This window comes from Girardinichthys multiradiatus, chromosome 2 (genome assembly GCF_021462225.1).
Source record: "Girardinichthys multiradiatus isolate DD_20200921_A chromosome 2, DD_fGirMul_XY1, whole genome shotgun sequence".
In the NCBI taxonomy this organism is placed as follows: Eukaryota; Metazoa; Chordata; class Actinopteri; order Cyprinodontiformes; family Goodeidae; genus Girardinichthys; species Girardinichthys multiradiatus.
The window spans coordinates 32,817,589-32,841,143 of record NC_061795.1 but is presented as its reverse complement, the minus strand read 5'-3'; the positions used below and the strand labels follow the sequence as shown (position 1 = coordinate 32,841,143).

Below are 23,555 nucleotides of genomic sequence, written 5' to 3'. Positions count from 1 at the left end.
ATAAAGCTTTTCAGCAGATGGAAGCATGAAGTGCTCCAAAATCTCCTGATAGCTAGCTGCATTGACCCTGCCCTTGATAAAACACAGTGGACCAACACCAGCAGCTGACACGGCACCCCAGACCATCACTGACTGTGGGTACTTGACACTGGACTTCTGGCATTTTGGCATTTCCTTCTCCCCAGTCTTCCTCCAGACTCTGGCACCTTGATTTCTGAATGACATGCAGAATTTGAATGACATGCAGAATTTGCTTTCATCTGAAAAAAGTACTTTGGACCACTGAGCAACAGTCCAGTGCTGCTTCTCTGTAGCCCAGGTCAGGCGCTTCTGCCGCTGTTTCTGGTTCAAAAGTGGCTTGACCTGGGGAATGCGGCACCTGTAGCCCATTTCCTGCACACGCCTGTGCACGGTGGCTCTGGATGTTTCTACTCCAGACTCAGTCCACTGCTTCCGCAGGTCCCCCAAGGTCTGGAATCGGCCCTTCTCCACAATCTTCCTCAGGGTCCGGTCACCTCTTCTCGTTGTGCAGCGTTTTCTGCCACACTTTTTCCTTCCCACAGACTTCCCACTGAGGTGCCTTGATACAGCACTCTGGGAACAGCCTATTCGTTCAGAAATTTCTTTCTGTGTCTTACCCTCTTGCTTGAGGGTGTCAATAGTGGCCTTCTGGACAGCAGTCAGGTCGGCAGTCTTACCCATGATTGGGGTTTTGAGTGATGAACCAGGCTGGGAGTTTTAAAGGCCTCAGGAATCTTTTGCAGGTGTTTAGAGTTAACTTGTTGATTCAGATGATTAGGTTCATAGCTCGTTTAGAGACCCTTTTAATGATATGCTAATTTTGTGAGATAGGAATTTTGGGTTTTCATGAGCTGTTTGCCAAAATCATCCGTATTAAGAAATAAAAGACCTGAAATATTTCAGTTAGTGTGCAATGAATCTAAAATATATGAATGTTAAATTTTCATCATGACATTATGGAAAATAATTAACTTTATCACAATATGGTAATATTTTGAGAAGGACCTGTATAACCCCGTGTCTAATGAATCAATATAAAATACAAGTTTCTCTTTTTGAGTTTATTTGCTAAAAAACAATTTACCTTTTCGTTGATATTCTAGTTCATTGAGATGCGCCTGTATCAGGCATAAATATGTAAGCTGAGAAGATCCACAGTGAGAATGGGTTCAAATGTTACAAATGTTGAGTCATAAAGTTTAAGTAGCACCTTTTTTTTTTGTAAATAAGCAGATGTATTGCGATTTGGAATAAAATCTGCTAAATGTACCAGAAAACCGGAGCTCCAGCATTTCATCTAAAGTAGATCAATAACACCACAGATGATGGTCCACCATCAGCATGGTTAAAAATATCAAATACAACTAAAAATACAGAAAGAATATAAAAGTCCATAAGTTACAGTTACCATAATAATAAACAATCCTCCAACGTTATCATGGAGAAGACCAAAGATGTTTTAGCTGCTTTTTGATTGAAGGCAATCTGAGGCAACTCCTTTCTGTAACTGCTCGAGAAAAAAACGAAACAAATAATAAAAAATAAAAATCCATCCCGAGATTTCTTCAGAATGTTGCCAAATGGAGGAAAAGGGGGCGTCTGTACTTCACCAGCCTTCCTCCATCACCTCCCCACTGCTGGCTGAAGGTGCTGTCACACATAGCTTAGCAGGCGCTGCATTTTCCACACCCGTAGGCGTCTCATTCACCACCTCCTCCTCCACATGGGATTTATCCACCCCCACTTGACCCTCCTCTACCTCGACCTCCTCCTCCTCCTCCTCCTCGTCTTCCTCCTCCTCTTGTTGCTGTTGCTGCTGCTGCTGTCGCTGTTTGTTGCGGCAGCAGGGTTTGAACAAATGGGGGTCGATGAGCACTTCCCCAAAGCGGCCCTTGTAGATTATTCCGCAGCACACCTTTTGCCTGCAACACAACGAGATGCGTTGCATCCCATCAGACGTGAGAAAAGACACAAGGACGATTAAAGCTGCGTTTGTTAACTTGCTGCAGCTAAAAGTGTAACTGGGAAAATCAGCACAAATCAGTGTTAAAGCATTTTGTCAACTCCTAGATTAATAAAAGCATTCCAAGTGTTTAGTTCTTTTACAAATTTTCAGATATTGTCAATATAATTTTCAACCAATTTTGATCTATGTTCAAAACAAATACCCTAACTAACAAAATGGTTTTAAAATCTAATAAATTCTCACTATATGTTGAAAAAATATTTGCCTTTTAACAGATTTTCTTTGTTTTTGCGTTTTTGTCACAGTTAAATGTTTTATATTATCAAACACATTTTAATATTAAACAATAATAGCCTGAAATGCAGTTTTCAAATTAGGATTTATGTTTTTATTAGAGGCCCCATGTGAAAACGTAATTGCACCCTAACCCTAATAACTGGACGTTCCATCTTTGGCATCAACCGTTTGCAATAACTGGCAATGAATCCTTTACACCTCTCTAGAGACATTTTGGCCCACTCTTCTTTGCAGAATTGTTTTAATTCAGCAATGTGGCTAAATTAAAAGAATTTGACCAGGCTGTTTAAGGTCATCTTGTCCCATCTCAATCAGATTGAACTCTGGAGTTTGATAAGCCATTCCAAAACATTTTTTATCATTCTGGAGTGACTTTGCTGAAATGCTTTGGACATTTTTTTTTTCCTGCTGCAGTTGCAAGTTTGCTTGTGCTTCGGATCACAAACTGATGGCTGGATATTCTCCTAAAAGATTTTTGCAGAGAGCAGAATTCATGGTTCTAATAACATGGAATCAATGACAGCAAGTCTGTCAGGTTGTTAAGCATCAAAGCGGAGCCAGACATCACCATGTTTGACTCTAGGTATTATGTTGTTTTTCTGAAATGCCGTGTTAATTTTCTCCCGGATGTAAGAAGACTGACACCTTCCAAATAATTCAATGTTTGTCTCATGAGTCTACAGAATATTTTACCAAAGGTTTTAAGGGTTCAGATGTTTTTTTTTTTTTTTTTTGGTAAATGTGAAACTGGCCTTTGTGTTCTTTTCGCCCAGCAGTAGTTTTTCCCCTGGAGCTCTCCCATGGATGGGATTTTTACCCAGTCTCTGTCTTGTTGTTACCAATAACCCCAATATGTCTACTGAACCATAGACACTGACCTTAAGCAAGAACTGCATTGTTTTAGATGTTGTTCTGGGTTCTTCTGTGACCTCATGGCTGAGTTGTTTATGCACATTTGGAGTAACTTTGATCGGCCGACCACTCCCGGGAAATTTCACTCTTCCGTGTTTTTTTCCATGTTGTTGATTGTTGCTCTCAGTGTGGTTCAATGGAGTCCCACAAACTTAAAATTGATTTAGTAAACTTTCCAGACTGATATAAGGGACTTTGTTTCCCATATGTTGTTAAATGTCTTTACTTTAGAGCATGATGTGTTGTTTAATGAGTACTTTTATAATGTCAGAGGTTCTGTTTAAGTGATTTATTAATTTACGGGTCTGAAAATAGTCAGATCTGGCTTTAGATAGTGAGATTAAGGCTTTCCAAAAAGTGTAATTAATTCCAGTTCATTCATAATTTCACAAAGAGGGCAAATATGTTTAGATATACTGCCAGGTTACATTGGATATTTTTTTTCTCAGGTTATTTTTGTCTGATATAAAATTTATTTTGACATTCAGAAAAGTTAATTAGGTGTAACAAAAAGAAAAAAACAGATCTGTAACTGGCAAAGTACTTTCTCGTGGCTCTATAAATTAATACGCCTCAAAATGTTAATATAACTGGGAAGAAACATGTTTGTAAAATTATCAGGATGTCATTTTAGGTGAAATTGAACCGCTGACATTACATGTAGTGGTGTTATCCTTAAGCATAACAGCTTCTTGATTTGTTTTCCAAACCTTATTTCCACAGCAAATTTCAACAGTAGGTCGATGTAAAGAGAAAAGATGAAAGGTAAAACTTCTATAGCTGTGATTACCTAGTCTGACAGAATGTGTTTGTATTTCTTATAAGACTGAGGAAGACATTTGTAACATAGGGCATCAGGGGTCTTCACTGTTGAGCATAATTAGACTTCCTTTAAAGAGCACCAGAATAAAGATGAAAGTGGAAAAGAATCAAAAGAGTTTTGGGTTGACTTTCAGAGACCTTTAGTGCTTGTGAAAGCACTTTGGTGTTTTACATGCCATAAAACTAAGTATGTCTGAGTAATATGTGTTTGTGTCTCAGCATCAGGCCTACCTCTTCCAATAAGTGAGATCCAGAAAGGAGAAGACAGGGGAGCGACTGGACCCCGGGTTCAGCTCGGTGTCGGAGCCATCGTCTGACAGGTGGCTGTAATTGGGAGACTGAGCTGGAGAGGCACTGGAGGTTGTGCTGTGGGCATCTGAATCTGGTGAGCAGAACAAAAGACAGGAGCGTGTTATTTCTGACCATCTAAGGCTCCACCCTGGTTACCGTATACTGGTGGGAGGGAATAGTAACACTCAGAACTAACTGTTTCTTTTGAGCTCCTTCTGCAGCCTGCTGATCTGGCTCGGCCGAGCTTTCTTGGAGATGGTTTTGATTTTCTTGGGCCTGGATGTAATCTTTAGGCTGGGTCCTCCTCTGGCATCAACAACCTGCACACAAGAATCATTTGCTTTAAGGTCTCCACGATTCAGTGCCCATGCAAAAGGATTTAATTGCTGCACATTTTATCATGTTACAACCTCAAAACCTTGCTATATTGTATAGGGCTTTATGTGATAGACCAACACACAGTGCAATGTAATTCTGAATTGGAAGAAACAATATGATAATTTTTTACAAATTAAAAATGTAAAAAGTGTTCGTTTAGTGTTGGTAGACCTCAAACCCAGTGTCAAGATTTTACAGTCTCCAACAACTTTCCTTTCAGGATTGCCTTGTGAACAGTTTCCCTTTTCCTGCAGAAGAAAAGCTCCTCCCACAGCATGATGCTGCCACCTCCATGTCTCTCTGTAGAAAGGGGGTGTTCAGAGTGATGTGCACTACCAGTTTCCTGCCATGCATTCAGTATTACTTAAAGGCTAAACGGTTCAACCTCTGGTTTATCTCACCAGAGCACCTTTTTCTGCACACTCACTGGTTCGTTGGAAAGAGCAAACAGACCTTCCAATGGCTTTCTTTTAAAATTTACTTTCTTCTTGCCACACGTCTATAAAGACCAGATTTGTAGAGCATACAGATAACAGTTGTCTTGTCAACAGATTTTGCCACCTGAGCTGTGGACCTATGCAGCTCCTCCAGAGTTATAATCCTCTTCTTAGCTGCTTCTCTGATTAAGGCTCTCCTTGCTCTGGACAGTCAGTTCAGATGGACGGCAACAACTTGGTATAATATTTAATTGAACAGTTTTCTGTGATATGCTCTAAGCATGGGTCATGGGTTTGTTCACTAATGTTCCCCAGCTTTTTTAATTTGAGGTAGATTTATTTATAAACATGTTTGAAAGTCATGCATAATTTTCTTTCCCCCCCCCACCACTTTGTGTGGGTATTATCAAATAAAACACAGAAAACTTCATGGGGTGGAAATACTTTTGTAAGGAACTGTAATGTCAAAACCCCAATGCCCCCCAGACTCACATGGTTCCAGTTTTTCTTGGTTCCCACTGGTAGCTTTTTCCATCGTTTCACAAGGAGGACGCAGGCGTTACAAATCTCTCCAGATCTGGTTTCACTCAGGCTGCAAAAACAGTTTGTTACAACTTGGGATGCAATTACAGAAACGAAAACCGTAATGTGTGCATGACGTCTTTACAAAATAGCAAGTGTTCAGATGTATTTCTTACCTAAAACAGCTCCTGAAGTCCTTCTCGTACCGTTTGCTGTCTGTGAACCGGGAGCTGGAAGACTTGGCCCGGCAGATGCAGCAACCATCCAAACTACGGTACATTTTGGGCTTATGAAAGCCAAACATCTGCGTGCACAGACAGAAATTTACATTTTAACACCTCATCATCAATGTTCATCATGTGCAGACTATGTAGACACACATTTTAGAATGAGCTGGATCTTAGCAAATAACATTAAAAAAAATCAGTGATGTATTTCATTTAAAACATATTTAATTGTAAACATTGCGCACAGTTAAGAGATATTGGTGAAGCATCTCTCTGCTGTGACCCACATGATGGAAGTAGGTCAACAGTCAGACAGCGTGTCAGACAGATAATGTCACCATGCTGTGCTCACTGGATTCATGCAATGTTTAGGAAACTCCTGGCACGCACCGAGCCTGCAGGCAGGCTGCACATCATGCCTACATATCACAGTTAAAATAAATGATAGCTTTTGGCCACAGAAAAACATGTGAAATTAGAGCATGTCTGCAGGAGGAGACTCGAACACCTAGAAGCGTGCAACATGCAGAAGCGCATGCTGATTTATGTTGCTAGGCAAAATGTAATCTCCCAGAACACATGTGGACCAACTGCGGCAAAACTGGGAGCCGCGCCCCCCAGACTGGATTTTCCTTTTTTTTCTGCCATCAGTCCTTGGGGTCTTCTGACAGTGCACAAGGAGCATGCAGAGATAAGAAGAATTCAGAGACCCCTCACTCGGCTGCTAATTTCACATACAACCTAAAGTTTAACATAGTAGATTTTTAAAAATCTGATATTTCAAGACTTTTACACTATATTTTAAATAATGCATGACTGAAGGAAAAATGATACAGACTTTGTACCAGTACGGTGGTTCTTAAAGCTAGACACCGTGAGTCACCAGTCACCAAGTGTAATGTCTTTATAGGATCTCAAGAACCCAAAGCAAGTTTATTGGCATAGTTGTTAATTGTAGACACACCAATCAGGTTTACTCAAAAAAAGAGTTTCCAATTTTTTTTTAGATCTGACCTGCCAATTTCCAAAAGAACTATAACAGATAAATCTGTCCTGCCAGTTTTATGATCGAGGTTGAAGTTTTAAATCCAACAGAAAATGAAGGGATTAAAAGAGGATCCCCAGTTATGCACCAAAGTCTATGTTTCATTTTTTTGTATTACCCTCAAAGAAACTGAATCAATGCCCAGGCTGTTGTTGGTTAATCTATTAATGTGATTAATATGATTAATATTAATATAAAAATGTTGGTTCTTAGTTTAGAGGTGTTTAATAAATTTTTTAAATCTAATTTTTCAGCATCTGACCTGCTAATCACTGCATAAGAAAGAAATGTAATGATTCTGTCTGATTAATGATGTTTTTGTTTGATTGCCTTACTAGAGCTCCTGTATATAAAGTCTTCATCTTCTCAATGACCTCTGACAGTAATTACAGTTCGAATTTTTATTACGTCTTTGCCAATTTGCAGCAAATACATTTTGGTGCATTATCTAAGTTTCTAGTTACAATATTCAAAGAAAACTACAGAGATGGTCTATTTTTATGCAGACATATTTTGTTGATTTAATAGGCAAAAGTAACAATTCCTATTGTTAATATCAAAATTTAAAAAACATGTATTCTGCAGGAAGTAATCTAAGTTTAAACATTGTGCTTCAAACATGTAAAGTCTCTCCTTAAACCATATTGGCACACGCAGGCTCATAGAGTATACCAGGGGATGCACAGCTGACAATCGATTATCATTTATCTGCGCTCAAAACATTAGCAGCTGCAAAAAAATCAAACTGTGAGAAGATATTCGTTATAACTAAAAATGTTCATCCAAGTTCCTGTCATCCTGACTCACTAACAAATTCTTTTGACGAGAAAAATAAATCCCTTATTGATGGTCTTTAAAGAAGAGGCAGGTGAGTAAACCTTAGGAGGATTCTAGGAGTTTTGCAAATAATCATCATATGCACTTTAAAGAGTAAAATCTCATTTTGGACAAAAGGTGGCTGTTGCACATTTATATAAATCGGATGAGCAGTTTATATGCAAAACATACTATATATTTGTAACCATAATCAACAATAAAAAAAAACAGAAGATTAAAAACAAAACTGGAGAATGGCAAAAATAAACATAACAATAATATAACTATTACATTTACATACTGCTACCACTACTACTACCTACAATATTATTATTATTATAACACAATAACTAATAAGAAGAAAAATCATCATCATTATTATTAATGTTATTATTTTCAGTAGTAGTAATACAATTATTATGATTATATGGTATAAAGACTTATTGCATGCTAGTACTTCTGTTGCTGCTGCAACTACTACTATATCACTACTATGTCTACTAATAATAATAATAATAATAATAATAATGTCAAATAAACTATGATATTTGGATATTTTGTCCGACATATTTAAATCGGCTTACAACACTTGTTCTTTCTGGAGTAGCCTACAAGTAGATCAGTTTTTTATCTCCCAGTCGGCTTTCTGTGATTCACATACGATCTATGCAGCAAAATACAGTACGTGACGCAACTCAACATGGCAACACACTTCAAAGGCGGAGGCAATGTGGAGAAGGGGGTATGATGCGATTTTTCGCAAAAGCTGCAATTTTAACTAGTAAACTGTAACAAACCCCGCTGAAAGCTGTTGCTCTTGCTTTAATAGCACGTGAACTTTTTAGAAAAAATGTAAAGGTCGCGCTTGTCTTCACCGAGAGAAAAGCGCACGTCGCTGAAATTTCACCGCCCACTCTCCAGCGAGGAAGCATGGCATGCCACACGACCTGCTTCTTGCGCACCCATTTTATGACTGTCCTCTGCTCGACGATGCCCGACTTCCCCTCCTCACTCCAACTTCGTGCGGCCTGACAAACTGAGATTAAGGCGTTTTCAAAGCAAATTATCTCAATTCGCACAACAAAATACAGCATTTCTGTTACAAACGTGTAATTTGATCTTTACTCTTTGTTATTGCACAGCCGCGTCACTGCAACTGTCCACGTCTAACCAAACATGTGCGCAAAGTTCAAAGCGGCTACCTTCACATAGTTCTTGCACAAAACACGATTTTTAAGGCAGTTTAAGCTCAATGAGGCGTTCACGGACAGTTTGCGTTTAGCAGGAGGTGTTTTGTTGACAGCGGCGCCCGCGTGTTGAGACGCATCTCTTCTCCGGGTGGGCGTGAGAGACTCAACTTGGCGTCAATATGTACAACAGACCAAAATATCCACTATTTCAACATACTGCACTGCAGTGTTTTTAAAAATCTGGACTAAAAATGCTTTAAAAATCGACTTTAGTGAAATTGCATGAGGGATCAAAATGAGTGATTCCCTCACGCAGCCAAATGCACCAATAACAACAACCACAATCTGCTTCTCATGTCTGCGTTTCTTCCAATTCTGAGACACAGCTTCCCTTTAACTCCACCTTTTTCCACTACCTCCCCTCACTTCAATCATTAACAACATGACCTACAGCTGACCATGCAGGAAGGCCCCAAAACAACAGCAATTGTTCAGAGACAACTCGAAGCTTGTTTCTAATTACACATGTGAAAGCGTAGCAAAGACTTTAAAAACCGGCCTGTAAAACGCACCAAAACAAACATGAACCTCTCGTTGACGTTACCTTGTTGGAAGTTTGGTGAAGCTGAAACAAGGCAAGTATCCTTGAAGAGCGTCGTAACGATTAAGTATTAGGAGAAAGAACCCGCATCAGTAAACCCGCTCTCTTGTTGATGTCTGCGCTTGAGGACGGGACTGGATAGTTGTGAAGCCAGTGCGCATGCGTCACATCCACACCTCCATTTCAGAGTAGAGCTCAGGGCCCCCTGTATTTTTTCTTTCTCTTTCTTCAATCAAACCATTTACATAAACGACGTGTGACGTAGGCGTGCGTCTGCGCTCGTCTGGCCTTATAAGGATGAGAATATTACGCGGGAACAGGGGGCTCGGCCCCGGTTGCTATGGCACATTGGAGAATGTAAGCAAAGGGGCGTGGCCTGCCTTTTTACTACGGGACGCCAGATGGCTCGTCTGGAGGCCTATAGTTTTTCAGGGGGCTCGGCGTCTAGCGCCGAGATGGGCTTTGTTGATTTAAAATACGCACGAAAACAACCAGATTAGTATTAAAATAGATGGTGGGTAAACTTTTATCTCCAGACTCACTGAGCAGTCAGGAGCAAACATCTTCCTATAACAACTATATATATATATATATATATATATATATATATAAGTGATTCCTTTACAATAAAATAAGAAATTAGCATCCTTTAACCGATTAGCATAAAAAATGATTAAATAGATAAACCCCAAATATAGAGTGCCTTGCACTTATTGGGTTTTAACAAGTAATCAGATAAAATGTAGGCATGTTTGTGAAGTGGAAGGAAAAGGGTATATGGTAAAAAATAATAATTTAAATAAAAATCTGCAAAATGTGGCATGCAATTCATTCAGCCTCATTAAATCTGATGCACCTAAATAAAATTTGTGCAACCTTGAGACCTCAGAGGAATGTTGGAGAACAGTAGCAAACAAACAGCATTGTGAAGAACAAGGAGCACAGCAGACAGGTCAGGGGTGTAGAGGTAGTTGAAAGCAGGTAGTCTACCACACACAATCCCAATAAAAAACATCTAAGTTTGTAGTTGTAACGTGACCAAATATGAAAGCGAAAGGGGTATGAATATATTACCAGGCACTAAATGGATTAAACATATAAAATAACTGAAATATTACAAAATCTTTAATCTTAACAGCTGTACAATATTTTATCAGTTTGTTGCAGAAAACTGCAGTAGTTTGTGAGGAATTCGACAATGCTCAAAGCCTTGTTGCTGTTGCAGCTCTGAAGCAGATGCTAGGCAGAGGTTAGGGACACTCCCATCTTTTCAGGTTGCCCTCACTATCCTCTCCAGGGTCCTCTTGTCTACCACACTGCAGATGGTCTACTACATTGCTGAGGATGCAGACTGTCACAGGCCCTTCAAAATGTTGCTCCTTAAGATGCTGATAGGGGGGACATGTGTTTCAATTTCCTGAGAAATTAGTTGCATAATCAAAATATGAAGAATATTTTTTGTCATTTTAATATTAAATGTTTTGGATTGACAGCTTGAAACAATAAAATAAACAAACTGTACCTAGTATGTCTTAAGTAGCAGTTTTAATATTTATTACTCATACAGCAGTTAATACAGAAAATATGAATTACTCGAACCAGTTTTATTTTTTCTCAGAGTTTCTTAAACATTTACAAACGCCCCAAAAAACACTGGCAGCATCCATCTTCTGGACCGCACACTCATATCTTAGGGCCAATTCACCTAACATGCATGTTTTTGAATAACTGAAGGAAACTGGAGTACCCAGAGAGAAGCCACACATGCACATGGAGAATATGCGACCACCCAACAGAAATGTTCCGGTTAGGATTTGAACCAGAGACCTTCTTGCTGAGAACATTGTTACGATCAAACAATTGTGCAACCTGAACTTCATATTTTATAATAGATTTTCTGATCACATCCATCTTCTCTACCTCAGTTTATGTTGATTTGGATGCTTTATTTGTTCAAGAACAAATAACAGACATAAGAAAAAACACATTGTAAATATAATTTACAAAACAAACCGATTTTTTTACATGAAATAATTAAATAAGAATAATTTAACCCAGGAAGATGTTTGATTGCTGGGTCCTTATATATACATCCCACACCACTCTCTAAAGCATCCCTGGGCAGTTGTGTAGCCGATAATTAAAAACCACCTCTGGTGGGCCCCCAAAGAGCAGGGGATTGATTGTGAAATTGTGATTTTCAGTTATTGATCCCTAATCTACACTGGGAACTCCATTGCTGGAGTGAAAGTCTTCCAACAATGGCGTTTTCACTTCTTTTTTTTTTTCCGTGTTTAAGAAAATCCATGAGCAATGATTTTTTTTACCCTGCAAGACCATGTTGTTTGGGCCAATGAACTTTCTGTCTTTGTAAAACATATCTACAGAAGAAAAGCAAGATAAAACAAAGAAATACGAACAGCTCCCACCCCCTCCAAAAAACAAGCCAAAAAAATTATTGGACTTCTGTTTTAAAATACAATATACTTAATTTAGGTAAAATGTTTTGCTCTTCTATTTGTTAAAACTGAATGTATAGAAAGTTTAATTTATATTTTGCTATGTGTTTGTTTCATAGTTAAAATTATAAGATCAGACAAAATTAGTAATATTTTTCTGGACCTAATTCTGCAAATATCTTATACGTTGACTGTAGGTGGCGTTGTTTCTTCTGTGCCCCTCAAAAGAGTTTTCTTACCGATGTTTTTGTATTTTTTAACCACAAACCAAATACAGATGAGTAAAAACATATAAACATAAACATATAAAATTTTGGATGAGAATAGGTATTTTTAAAACTCAATATAATTTTTTTTTCTCCCAACAAACGATTCAAAAACTTTAAAGAGAAATTAACAAATAGTCTGGGAAAAGATGGTTGTTCACAGTTAGATGTATCTAAACGTTAAAGCAACAACAACCAGAAAGGAAAGTTGCAAAAGATAAACATACAGATAGGCCAAGTAAGATATCATCAGCAACAAAGTACTGATTAGGATGTTTGTGTTTGAACTGAAATGCTATAACAAATATAATCTATAAAAAATGTTTTAGGTACATTGCAGTGAAAAAATATTTGTCCCCTTACAAAGTTCTTCTGTTCTCCTTTTACATGCATCTGTATGAAATTTAAATGTTTCAGATCAAATTTAACACATATTGTGCAACTCTAGTGGAGGAAAACCAAAAAGATAACCTGATTAAATGCAAAATGCAGCCTTCAAATGATGATTTAATTTTTTAAGGGGAAAAAAAGTGAATAATGTTATTGCAAGTGTTTGCAATAACTGGCAATGAGTCATTTACATCACTGTGGAGGAATTTTGTCCCAGTCTTCTTTGCAGAATTGTTCTAATTCAGTCAAGTTGCTAGGTTTTTTAGCACAAACAATCTATTAAAGGTCAAGTCACAGCATCTAAATCAGATTTAACACAGACTTTGAGTAGGTCACTCCAAAACCTCTGAATATTGTTCTGCTGCATACCCAAAGTGTGCTTGAGCTTAAGGCCGCAAACGGATGACATTCTCCTTCAGATTTACTTTTGCAAAGCAGAATTTATGGTTGCATCAAGTCATGTTCTTTTAGGGAAACTGTTATTTTTACAGCAGACATAGCAGGAGGCACACCTTCCAAAAATGTACATTTATGTATCGTCTGCCCACAGAAAAAGGTATTGGAGTGTCAAAATGATTTTTAGGTAAATGTGAGATGTCCATTTCAAATCTGATAGATGTCAGTAACTTTGTTTCTCTGTTTATGACGTTTCTTTAGATCGGGGCATGATGTGCGGCCTTTTGAAATATTTTAGCTTACTTCTTGCTGCTAAAATGGTTCTATTTAAGTGATTTCTTTATTCTACAGGTCGGACAGTAATGAGGCCAGAATGTGGCTAGTGAAACTCAACCAAAAAATAATTACAAAAGGTAATCAAGTTACATTTTTTACAATGATCTGAAACAATTAAGTAAGCAAAAACAACACAGTAATGGGGCAAATGCTTTTTTTACAGCACTTTGTTTTGTAAAGCCAAAATATTCAGCCTTTGATCAATAAGCTTTGTTGCTAACACAACGCTCAATTTGATATTTTATGCCAGGAATTGTTCGTTTCAAGATTTGTCAACAATAACATATCAAAACATATCAGCTGTGTCAATAACTTTAATTTTTCAACAGCACAAACCATGAATAACTTATTATTGCTCTTTCTAATCTGTATTTAAACAACAGAGACTTGATCATAGTGGGGTACATGGTGCTTGCAGTATATTGCAGAAGACAGCATTTTTACATGTTTTTAACTGTTAAGTTAAATGCAACATTAACATAATATCTTTACATTTTTACGAACCTGTGCTCTGATAATTCTATAAGACAATTAAACATGTCCATCATCCACATGAGAAAGTGAGTCTATTGAAGGACTTATAGATGCTGAAAACATTTTACTGTATATTTAAAAATGGAAACAGTTGATATGAAATGGATGGAGCAACTCTAAGAGAGATCTGATGAAGCAAAATATTTACAACAAGAGAGGGAGAGATCAGTGAAACGGATTCCTGGACTAGAAGTGACAAATTAGGACACCAGCTTGGATCAAACTGGGTTTTTCATAAGCAAGACTGCTCAGCATGTGACCCCAAACTGAAACAAAAGAACAACAAGAAACAGGCCAGACATGACACCTTTACAAGAGCTTTATGAAACATTATAATTATATAAGGAAAACATTGCTTTTCTCGACAATATTTACTGAGATATCAAACAAAAGAGGGTTAATAAGGCCTGAGCAATGACTCCGCAGATTACAACATCTAAAGTAATGAAACAAAAAGATTCTGGCCATGCATGTTTAAATTTTAAGTGCAAGCAACACAGCAGTGAAAAGTTACAGTAGTTCTAAAGTATTTTATAGGATGGATCTTGTAAGCAGATATCTTCTGCATGTTTGGGTTAATCTTTTCTCCTGAAGGGATTTCACAGTGTTGACAAACACAGGACTATTTCCTGGAGCAGATAAGACATTTACAACAGTGGACAAAGCGATATGTTTGGTGCTGGAGAAGTCTGCATCTTCATCTGACAACTTTGATTATGGATTTACATTTTGTAAGAGTCTGATTGCAGCTCATCCCGCAGTTTTAAGCTGGTTACGGTGCGTGTGCTTCCGTGTCAGGGTCAGAGATCAACCCCTTTAACTAGTGCAGCCTCCAGGGTGATGCTGAAGTCGTTCAGGGTGTGCAGGATGCGACAGAGGGAGTGCAGCGCAGCCCGGTCACGCAGCAGAGCTCCATCCTCGTACGTCCGAGCTGTCAGGGGACATTCTGCCAGCAGGGGGAACCACTGGGACAGGAGCCGGTCCCTGCAGAGATGGACAACTGACGCTCAGTAATAGTGTCATTAATACCCCATCCAGTGCGGTGTTAAACTGAAAGAAGGTTTGTTGTAAACAAAACCAACACACTGCAGTTTATCTTACAGAAGTTTATTTTAAGAAGGCCAAATATTCATTTTGTGCCAGTCATAACAAGCAGCACAATTCACACCTAATGGTGTACAAAAAGCCTTAAAATAAGTTCCTCTTTTATTGAAGTAGGAAATCCTCAACTTGAAAGTGGACTAATTAAAAGTGATTGGCATCACCAAAGTCCAGAGCTGACTCATCCTGAAAAGGATCTTGGTTTGACATAATAATTCTGCAAAAAACTACTTTACTTTGTCTAGATGTGCTGCCAGAGCCCTAGACAAAACTAAGAAAATGGATCAAATTACAGCAGCCCTTGAACAACTACTACTAAAAGAATAAAATTTAAAATCTTTTTAATGGTCTGTAAAATGAATGAATGTCTCACAGCTAAATGCATTTCAGAGTTGCTGGCCAGAAATGAACCATTTAGAACCCTCAGGTCATCAGAGACCAGTGTTTCCAGCACCAGAATAAACAAGGGGAGGCAACCTTTGACATATTTGCTCTTCAGCTCCAGAAAAAAAAAACTTCCAGAAAACCTGAGATGTGGAGAAACTGTTAGCTGTCTCATGGTGGTCAAAGATTACTTTTTACATTCATTTCTATCATGTTTTGGGAATTTATTTGCTTTAAATCTGCATTTTAAGTGCTCTGGAGCATGTTAGGTTTCCAAATAGACAGATACACTCTTGTTAGAGGTTTAACAGTGTAGAGACACTAAAATCTTTCCTTGCAAACCCTTATCAGCTGTGTAATATTCAGTGATCCTTCATCAGATTTAAATAAAAGAACATTTGTAACATATTTATGCAACAAGTTTTGAAAAATTATACATTACAGATTTGGATTCAAGGTTTTGAAAGTCATAGCTTGTTAACACAGCAGTCAGCATCAGTAAATGACGTGATAGATCCGATCACAGCTTCTTTGAGTTTCATATGGTTTATATTGTTATTTACTTGGTTGCTTTGCCTAAATTTGACCTCTTTGTTTGTGAAAAAAAAGATGGCCCACCTTATTCCCAGGCAGACAAACAGCTGGAACTTTCCCTCTTTTCCGATGTTCCTGGGGGAAGTATTGATGGCGTTGACGTATCGGCACAGCGAGTCACAAGATGGACCCTCCGGTGGTGTTGAGCCATGCAGATCACCCATCTGATCATTTGTTTCCAAAGAAACCATTGCTTTTTCTATGGAAAAAAAGTTGATTGCTTTAGCTTGGAAAACAAACACTCAATTTTGCTGCATGAAACAGTCCCACTGCCAGCCACTGGATGGAGAGAAGGACAGACTCACAGCTGAAGAACATGCTTACCCACAAAATCCCAAACAAACACGTTCCTCTGGAAAAGACGGTTGGATCTGAACCCATGGAGGAGGAACTTCTCCAAAGCGAGCACCAGACCTCCTTCGCCACATAACAAGACCGTCAGGTTCCCCCTCTGGGATTACACACATAAGGTATAGTAAGAAAACAGAAGAAACTAGTTTAATCAGTGGTAATTATCCCAGCCAAAAAATCAAAAACATCTGCAGTAAAGATAATGTTTTAATTAACCTCCAGATCAGCAGTGCTTTCCTCATAGACACACATGAAAAAACAAGGCTGAGGTAATGAATCGTGTTCAGAAGGAAAATAACTGGTGCAACATCTCTGCTGCTCTGCAAATGAACAAGCCTGTCAGCCTCACAGCTTAACTGACCCACAATGTTAAATGCATCGGCTGCAATGACATTATCACAGAAACACACCTCCTGCTCAGGTTTGTGGAAATGTTTAACAAGGTTGTTGGCCGCCTCCCTCAGGTCCTCCTGTACCTCAGCAGAGTGCATTCCTGACGGCACAAACAGAAATATGAGCATCTTTACTGTTATGATGAGAGAAATGGGGACACCAGAGCATAATCTGTTGTTGATGTGACACAAGCAAACAAGTAGGTCAGCTATTGTGCTAAAGAATGCGGTTCTTTGTCAGTAACGTACTGCCTCGGCCTCCAAGCGATCCCAGCACTGTTCGGACACTCTGAGACGGAGACGCCAGCTCCGGAGGAGTTCCCGACCACCTTCCAGCTTCCTCCTCGGCTCCAGGAGACACCAGCTGACCGATGAGGACTCTCTCCAGGCTGCCATCACCAACGCCTTTCCCCAGCCATCGGCCACAGGGAAACCTGCATTAGGAAAAGCCATTTTTTCATCACATATTAACTGTAATTTATCTCTTTCGGATGTAGGTCAGGTGATTAAAATTGCTTTAATCAGATTTTTTTTTTGTGCGATGATTATATTTTCTTCATGACACTATGAGATACATCAGTGGTTCTGCATATCTTGGTTTATGGCACTTGATACAGACTAAAGCTGATTTGCTATCAGTTATGAACTTGCAAAAAGTGCTTTATGTTGTAAAGCGATGAGGCAGCTCTCTGTTAGCAGACTTATCAGAATCCTGATAAGGATGTGTAGAAAGCCTTAAAATAAATCCATCTTTTATTGCAGCAGTAAAATATCACACTGAAAAAATTTGAAAGTTCCAACCTCTTAATTTGAGTCACTTGATTCAGAGAGGGGAAATGTCTTGAAATATAGTTTGTAACAAAATTACAGGTGCCACAGTAATACTTTATTCATTCCAAATGGAAATTAAATGTTGTAGCTCATATTTTGCAGGTTTCCTTCAAAGAGCTGTTGTTGATGCTGATTACTGTGGACAGAAAGATTCTCCTTTAGTGGTCTGTTTTACAGAAGATCTGAAGAAGCCTCTGACTGAAGACACTGTTGTTGAAGGACAGTCTCATGAAGAGGATGCTCAGGGTTCTCCATAATGTTCTTCATTTAATGAAGAATCCTTCTTCATTACACAGTGATCTCCAGAGGAGAACAGAACCAGCCTTCATTATCAGCTTGTTGAGCGTTTTGTAAGACCCTGGCTCTGATGCTGCTACCCCAGCAGATGAGGGCAGAAGAGATCACACTTTCCACAACAGACTTATAGAAGATATGCACCATCTTGCTGAAGGATCTAAGCTTCAAGAAGTACAGTTTGCTCTGTCCCTTCTTGTAGACAGCTTCACAACTGGATCTCTACTCCAGTCTGCTGTACAGGCGAACGCTGAGGTATTTATACTCCCCCTCCACTTCTTCTCTAATGATGGAAATAGTATTTGACCTATTCCTGTTTGTTTTAAAATATACAATCATCTCCTTTGGTTTGTTCATGTTGAAAATGATATGACAACTTAAAATGCATTAAAAAATATTTTAAAGGCATTGTTAACTGGTACCAATAGTATTTGCTAAAATTTCCCCTCTGAATAAATGTACTTAAATTAAAGTTAGATTTTTCTACAGCGAGGTTATGCTGCACCAGTAACAGTGGACTTTATTTTAAAACTTTACTCACATCTTTAGCAGGGGAACCAATAAATGTAACCAGCACTACAGGTCCTTCTCAAAAAATTAGCATATTGTGATAAAGTTAATTATTTTCCATAATGTAATGATGAAAATTTAACATTCATATATTTTAGATTCAGTGCACACTAACTGAAATATTTCAGGTCTTTTATTTCTTAATACAGATGATTTTGGCATACAGCTCATGAAAACCCAAAATTCCTATCTCACAAAATTAGCATATCATTAAAAGGGTCTCTAAACGAGCTATGAACCTAATCATCTGAATCAACGAGTTAACTCTAAACACCTGCAAAAGATTCCTGAGGCCTTTAAAACTCCCAGCCTGGTTCATCACTCAAAACCCCAATCATGGGTAAGACTGCCGACCTGACTGCTGTCCAGAAGGCCACTATTGACACCCTCAAGCAAGAGGGTAAGACACAGAAAGAAATTTCTGAACGAATAGGTTGTTCCCAGAGTGCTGTATCAAGGCACCTCAGTGGGAAGTCTGTGGGAAGGAAAAAGTGTGGCAGAAAACGCTGCACAACGAGAAGAGGTGACCGGACCCTGAGGAAGATTGTAGAGAAGGGCCGATTCCAGACCTTGGGGGACCTGCAGAAGCAGTGGACTGAGTCTGGAGTAGAAACATCCAGAGCCACCGTGCACAGGCGTGTGCAGGAAATGGGCTACAGGTGCCGCATTCCCCAGGTCAAGCCACTTTTGAACATGAAGCAGCAGCATAAGCGCCTGGCCTGGGCTACAGAGAAGCAGCACTGGACTGTTGCTCAGTGGTCCAAAGTACTTTTTTCGGATGAAAGCAAATTCTGCATGTCATTCGGAAATCAAGGTGCCAGAGTCTGGAGGAAGACTGGGGAGAAGGAAATGCCAGAAGTCCAGTGTCAAGTACCCACAGTCAGTGATGGTCTGGGGTGCCGTGTCAGCTGCTGGTGTTGGTCCACTGTGTTTTATCAAGGGCAGGGTCAATGCAGCTAGCTATCAGGAGATTTTGGAGCACTTCATGCTTCCATCTGCTGAAAAGCTTTATGGAGATGAAGATTTCCTTTTTCAGCACGACCTGGCACCTGCTCACAGTGCCAAAACCACTGGTAAATGGTTTACTGACCATGGTATCACTGTGCTCAATTGGCCTGCCAACTCTCCTGACCTGAACCCCATAGAGAATCTGTGGGATATTGTGAAGAGAACGTTGAGAGACCCAAGACCCAACACTCTGGATGAGCTAAAGGCTGCTATCGAAGCATCCTGGGCCTCCATAAGACCTCAGCAGTGCCACAGGCTGATTGCCTCCATGCCACGCCGCATTGAAGCAGTCATTTCTGCAAAAGGATTCCCGACCAAGTATTGAGTGCATAACTGTACATAATTATTTGAAGGTTAACGTTTTTTGTATTAAAAACACTTTTCTTTTATTGGTCGGATGAAATATGCTAATTTTGTGAGATAGGAATTTTGGGTTTTCATGAGCTGTATGCCACAATCATCTGTATTAAGACAATAAAAGACCTGAAATATTTCAGTTAGTGTGCAATGAATCTAAAATATATGAATGTTAAATTTTCATCATGACATTATGGAAAATAATTAACTTTATCACAATATGCTAATATTTTGAGAAGGACCTGTATATGTTTGACACATTTATCAAAACTGTGTTCAGTGCAGGGATAAAACCAGAGGGTGAGTCTCACTTGTAGGTGTGTCCTGTGATCTCGTTGTACACCACCACACAGTCGATCAAACACTTGGCCAGCAAACCCGAGTTCTCCTGCACTCCCAGCTGCAGGGTGCTCAGCCGCCCCAGGTTCTTGCACTAAAATAAGAAGCAAAAAACAGGGTAAGGGATCTCTTCATATCAGGCCTCCTCTGGAAACATGTTGCAGGAAAAAGCTTTACATGCCATTGTTTTGTAAACTCTGTGAAAATCAGAGCAACCTCTTAATGTCAAGAGAGGAATATGTAAAAAAGGCAGAATAAAAACATTTAAACTCAGAGTGGCGCTCTGTCGCCTGGGAAAGGCATGTCTGGGTTTCCCTCCGCAACCTCATCTCAGATAAACAGAAGACAAGGATGGTTGTACAAATTTAATATGCCACTATATGTAACTTATATACGACAGAAGAAAAATCTGTACATACTTAATACTTTTTAAGACTCAGAATTTAAATTGCTAAATTTTAGACTTTTAAAGACCCTGCAGAAACCAAATTCAGAGCGACCGATTTACATGGGGAGAACATGCAACTTCTACACAAGAAAGTACCAGCTGAGATTCAACCCTAGGAACTTCTTGCTGCGAGGCAACTGTGTTAACTCCTGTTCCACTCTGCAACCCTAAACTATCATTAGAAATCCCAACATACTGACAATCTGTAAAACGTGTTGCTACAATAAGCAATGGGTCTATCTAAAAATGCTAATACCAGAAAAACTGAGACCTCTGCATTCCCTGCAGATCATCCCCTGGTGATTAGATGCTCATGGTTCTAAAGTCTGCACAAACATTGTCATTCTGAAGACAAGTTTCATTCTCAAACATGTGATGCACTGAGGCAGCAAAGCCTGAAAACCAATTGTATTTACACTGAACGTTCCTTGTCTTAAGAGAATATTGTACTTTGTGCTAGATGTTGAAAGAAATGCTTGAATTAAAACCAAGGGCGTCATTTGCTGGGGGTTTAGGAGCGTTTTGACCCCCCCAAAAATCTGATCCAGTCAATATAACCCCCCCCCCCCCCAAAAAATAACAATTACATTTACAAATATATCCTGCATGAATAACTTGTTGATTTTATTTTAATTTACCAGCAAAATAACATCGCCACCTGTTAATTAAACCCCCCTCCTCCTCCTCCCAAAAACATGGTGTCACCCAACCCGCTTTCTCCACCAAGCATTCACTGTTTGCCGTACATTTGAGTCAGTCACTGGTGAGAGTGGTGGTACTCTCACAAAAGCGAATAGAAAACGATTTTTTACTGATGGTCGACAACAACGCCTTGTAAAAAGAGCCTGTACACGCAGACACACTGAATGCATGTAGACTAGCTTTGAAATACAGTGGTACCCAGGTGCTTTGTTAGAACTGCCACTTGGACCTCTGGGGCTGAAGCTCCCGATGCTTTCAGAACAGCCCTGAACCTCATGAAAGAAGACATTTAGGAGTTCATGTCTGTTCAAAAGATGCAATAAGCCCCAAAATGACAGACTTCACATTTCACTAATGAGCATCATCAGGGTCATAATGAGGGACTTTCACCTGAGCTACAGGTGAAGTTAAATGGCCTGGCCGTGATAGAAAACAGTAGCAACCTTCTCCGTGTGCTTCTGGCTGGATCTGCATCATGATTTAAAAAATACCTGATCTTTTACCTTAGTCAAAATCAAAGCATTTAATCTTAAAGTTACTAAACACATTAGAAGGTCGTTTGGACCACCAGATTGCATCTCATTGCTGCAGACAGTCCTATAGTCCAGTTCTACATGTAGACAGAAACAGGTGTTGCTCAATAAACCAGGAAAATATATCCTGGTGCCAGAAAGACGTAGCAGAAAGAGCAAAAGTAAGCCTCCCTCTTCTCTTTCATATCTTCTGGGCTTAAACATTCAGCTCTGGGTTGTTTAAAGGTGCAGAATTAATAAGAAATAAATCATAGCAATTAATCACAGGTGGATCATTAATTATTTAACAGTTTTTTCAGAATAATACATGTAAATATGTAATATTATATAAACTAAACTCATTAAACGAGGATACAATTTTACTCAATGTAATACATACATACCACTTTATGTATATATTTATTAATAACTGTAATATTAGTATTGATAGGACATAAGATGAGAGTCCAAGAAAGGTCCAGGATGAGGCTCCATGTTCTATTTTAAACACCCTTTTCTCTACAGAAAGTGTTTAATAGTAAAGACTGAACTAATGGCTCAGTGGAGAACAACAGACTAAGTGGAATAAAGGGCTGGAAAGACGGCAGTAAAACAACAGGTTTATGACAGGAGGAACCTATTTTAATGAAATGCTGGGATAGCTCACAGCAATTTTAAAATACATAAATGTGTTTTTAGGGTCTTACCATTTCCATTAAAATCTAAGAAAATCAATTTTATACCAATTTTCTTTTTACAAATGTAAGAAAGAGAAAAAAGAAAAGAAAGTGAGAGAGTACAATTTTAAAAAGACATTTTTATAGATGAGAAAAGAAGTACATTTTGTGAGCCACAGTAAGCATAGTTTCTTTGGGTTTAAGAACAACTTTAGTTCGACAGACTGAGCAGAAAGTTTTTTCTAAATATCACAAAATGTGTCCTTCTCTGCTTCAGCCAAATGTTTTTTTCATCAGTTGTAAACTGTGAATCTTGATCATTTGATCGTTTGATTCACAATAATTTACATTCAGTGAAAATCCAGCCAAGGCAGAGAGCTCATACAACCTGTCCTGTGTTACTTTAACTTTAAGTGACTTATAAAACTGGGGCGCTGTCTGATTAAAATTAAACTATTTGGGGCTTGGGTTAAAGACCCCAATGGTTCAGACCCTAAAAACGCCCCTGGTGGTGCCTCTACTTTCTAAGTTAATTTGTTCCACGATGGAGCTCTTAACTGTAATTATTCCTTAATGGAATCCATTCTCCTCATTGAAATGAATTGAAATACAATTAATCCATTCTTGACCCCCAGAAACACCACGACGCAGCACTCATAAAATTGAAGGTGCTCAAAATATTTTAAATATTTGGTTCTGTGTCAGAAAAAAGATGAAGTAAAAGTAAGCCTTTATTAATTGCTGAACTGATGTGGAACAGAAAAACTGCAGCGCAAATAAAAAGAAAACAGGAAAGTTAAGTTAAAACAGTAAAAGCATTTCAATAAATTTCCAAAACAGGAACGCCAACTTTGGCTGACTTCTTTTACAAAAGTAAATGAGAGCTTACCCCCCCCCCCCCCCCCAAAGCTAGAGCCAAAGTTACACCTTAAATAAAACCAATCTATCCCTGCAGTAAAACTGCATGCAATCTATAAAACAGCAGACCATGAAAGAGAAGACAGTTTCTTTCAAATGATCATGAATGCACAAAAAAGGCAATGTGGACTAAATCAAATAGAAGGAAAAAAAATTCACATGGCTCTCAGT

At 38.8% G+C, this 23,555-nt stretch overlaps 2 protein-coding genes across 2 annotated transcripts in view; both read right to left on the bottom strand.

Moving 5' to 3' along the window:
- Positions 1-1,063: 1,063 nt before the first annotated feature.
- Positions 1,064-9,789, bottom strand: sinhcaf (SIN3-HDAC complex associated factor). The gene is made up of 6 exons (XM_047347978.1): positions 9,529-9,789; positions 5,823-5,950; positions 5,617-5,716; positions 4,506-4,629; positions 4,250-4,400; positions 1,064-1,943 (listed from the first exon to the last, which is right to left on the bottom strand). The coding sequence occupies exons 2-6, from the start codon at positions 5,948-5,950 to the stop codon at positions 1,628-1,630; spliced, it is 819 nt and encodes a 272-aa protein (XP_047203934.1). The 5' UTR covers positions 9,529-9,789; the 3' UTR covers positions 1,064-1,627.
- Positions 9,790-13,668: 3,879 nt separating this feature from the next.
- Positions 13,669-23,555, bottom strand: part of LOC124857118 (DENN domain-containing protein 5B-like) — a 30,816-nt gene continuing 20,929 nt past the window's right edge. Inside the window, exons 16-21 of the mRNA XM_047348243.1 lie at positions 20,100-20,221; positions 16,978-17,162; positions 16,747-16,829; positions 16,310-16,436; positions 16,010-16,184; positions 13,669-14,890 (exon numbers count right to left, since the gene is read on the bottom strand). Coding sequence (XP_047204199.1) covers positions 14,707-14,890; positions 16,010-16,184; positions 16,310-16,436; positions 16,747-16,829; positions 16,978-17,162; positions 20,100-20,221 — 876 coding nt within the window. The 3' untranslated portion in view covers positions 13,669-14,706. The remainder of the gene's footprint in view (positions 14,891-16,009; positions 16,185-16,309; positions 16,437-16,746; positions 16,830-16,977; positions 17,163-20,099; positions 20,222-23,555) is intronic.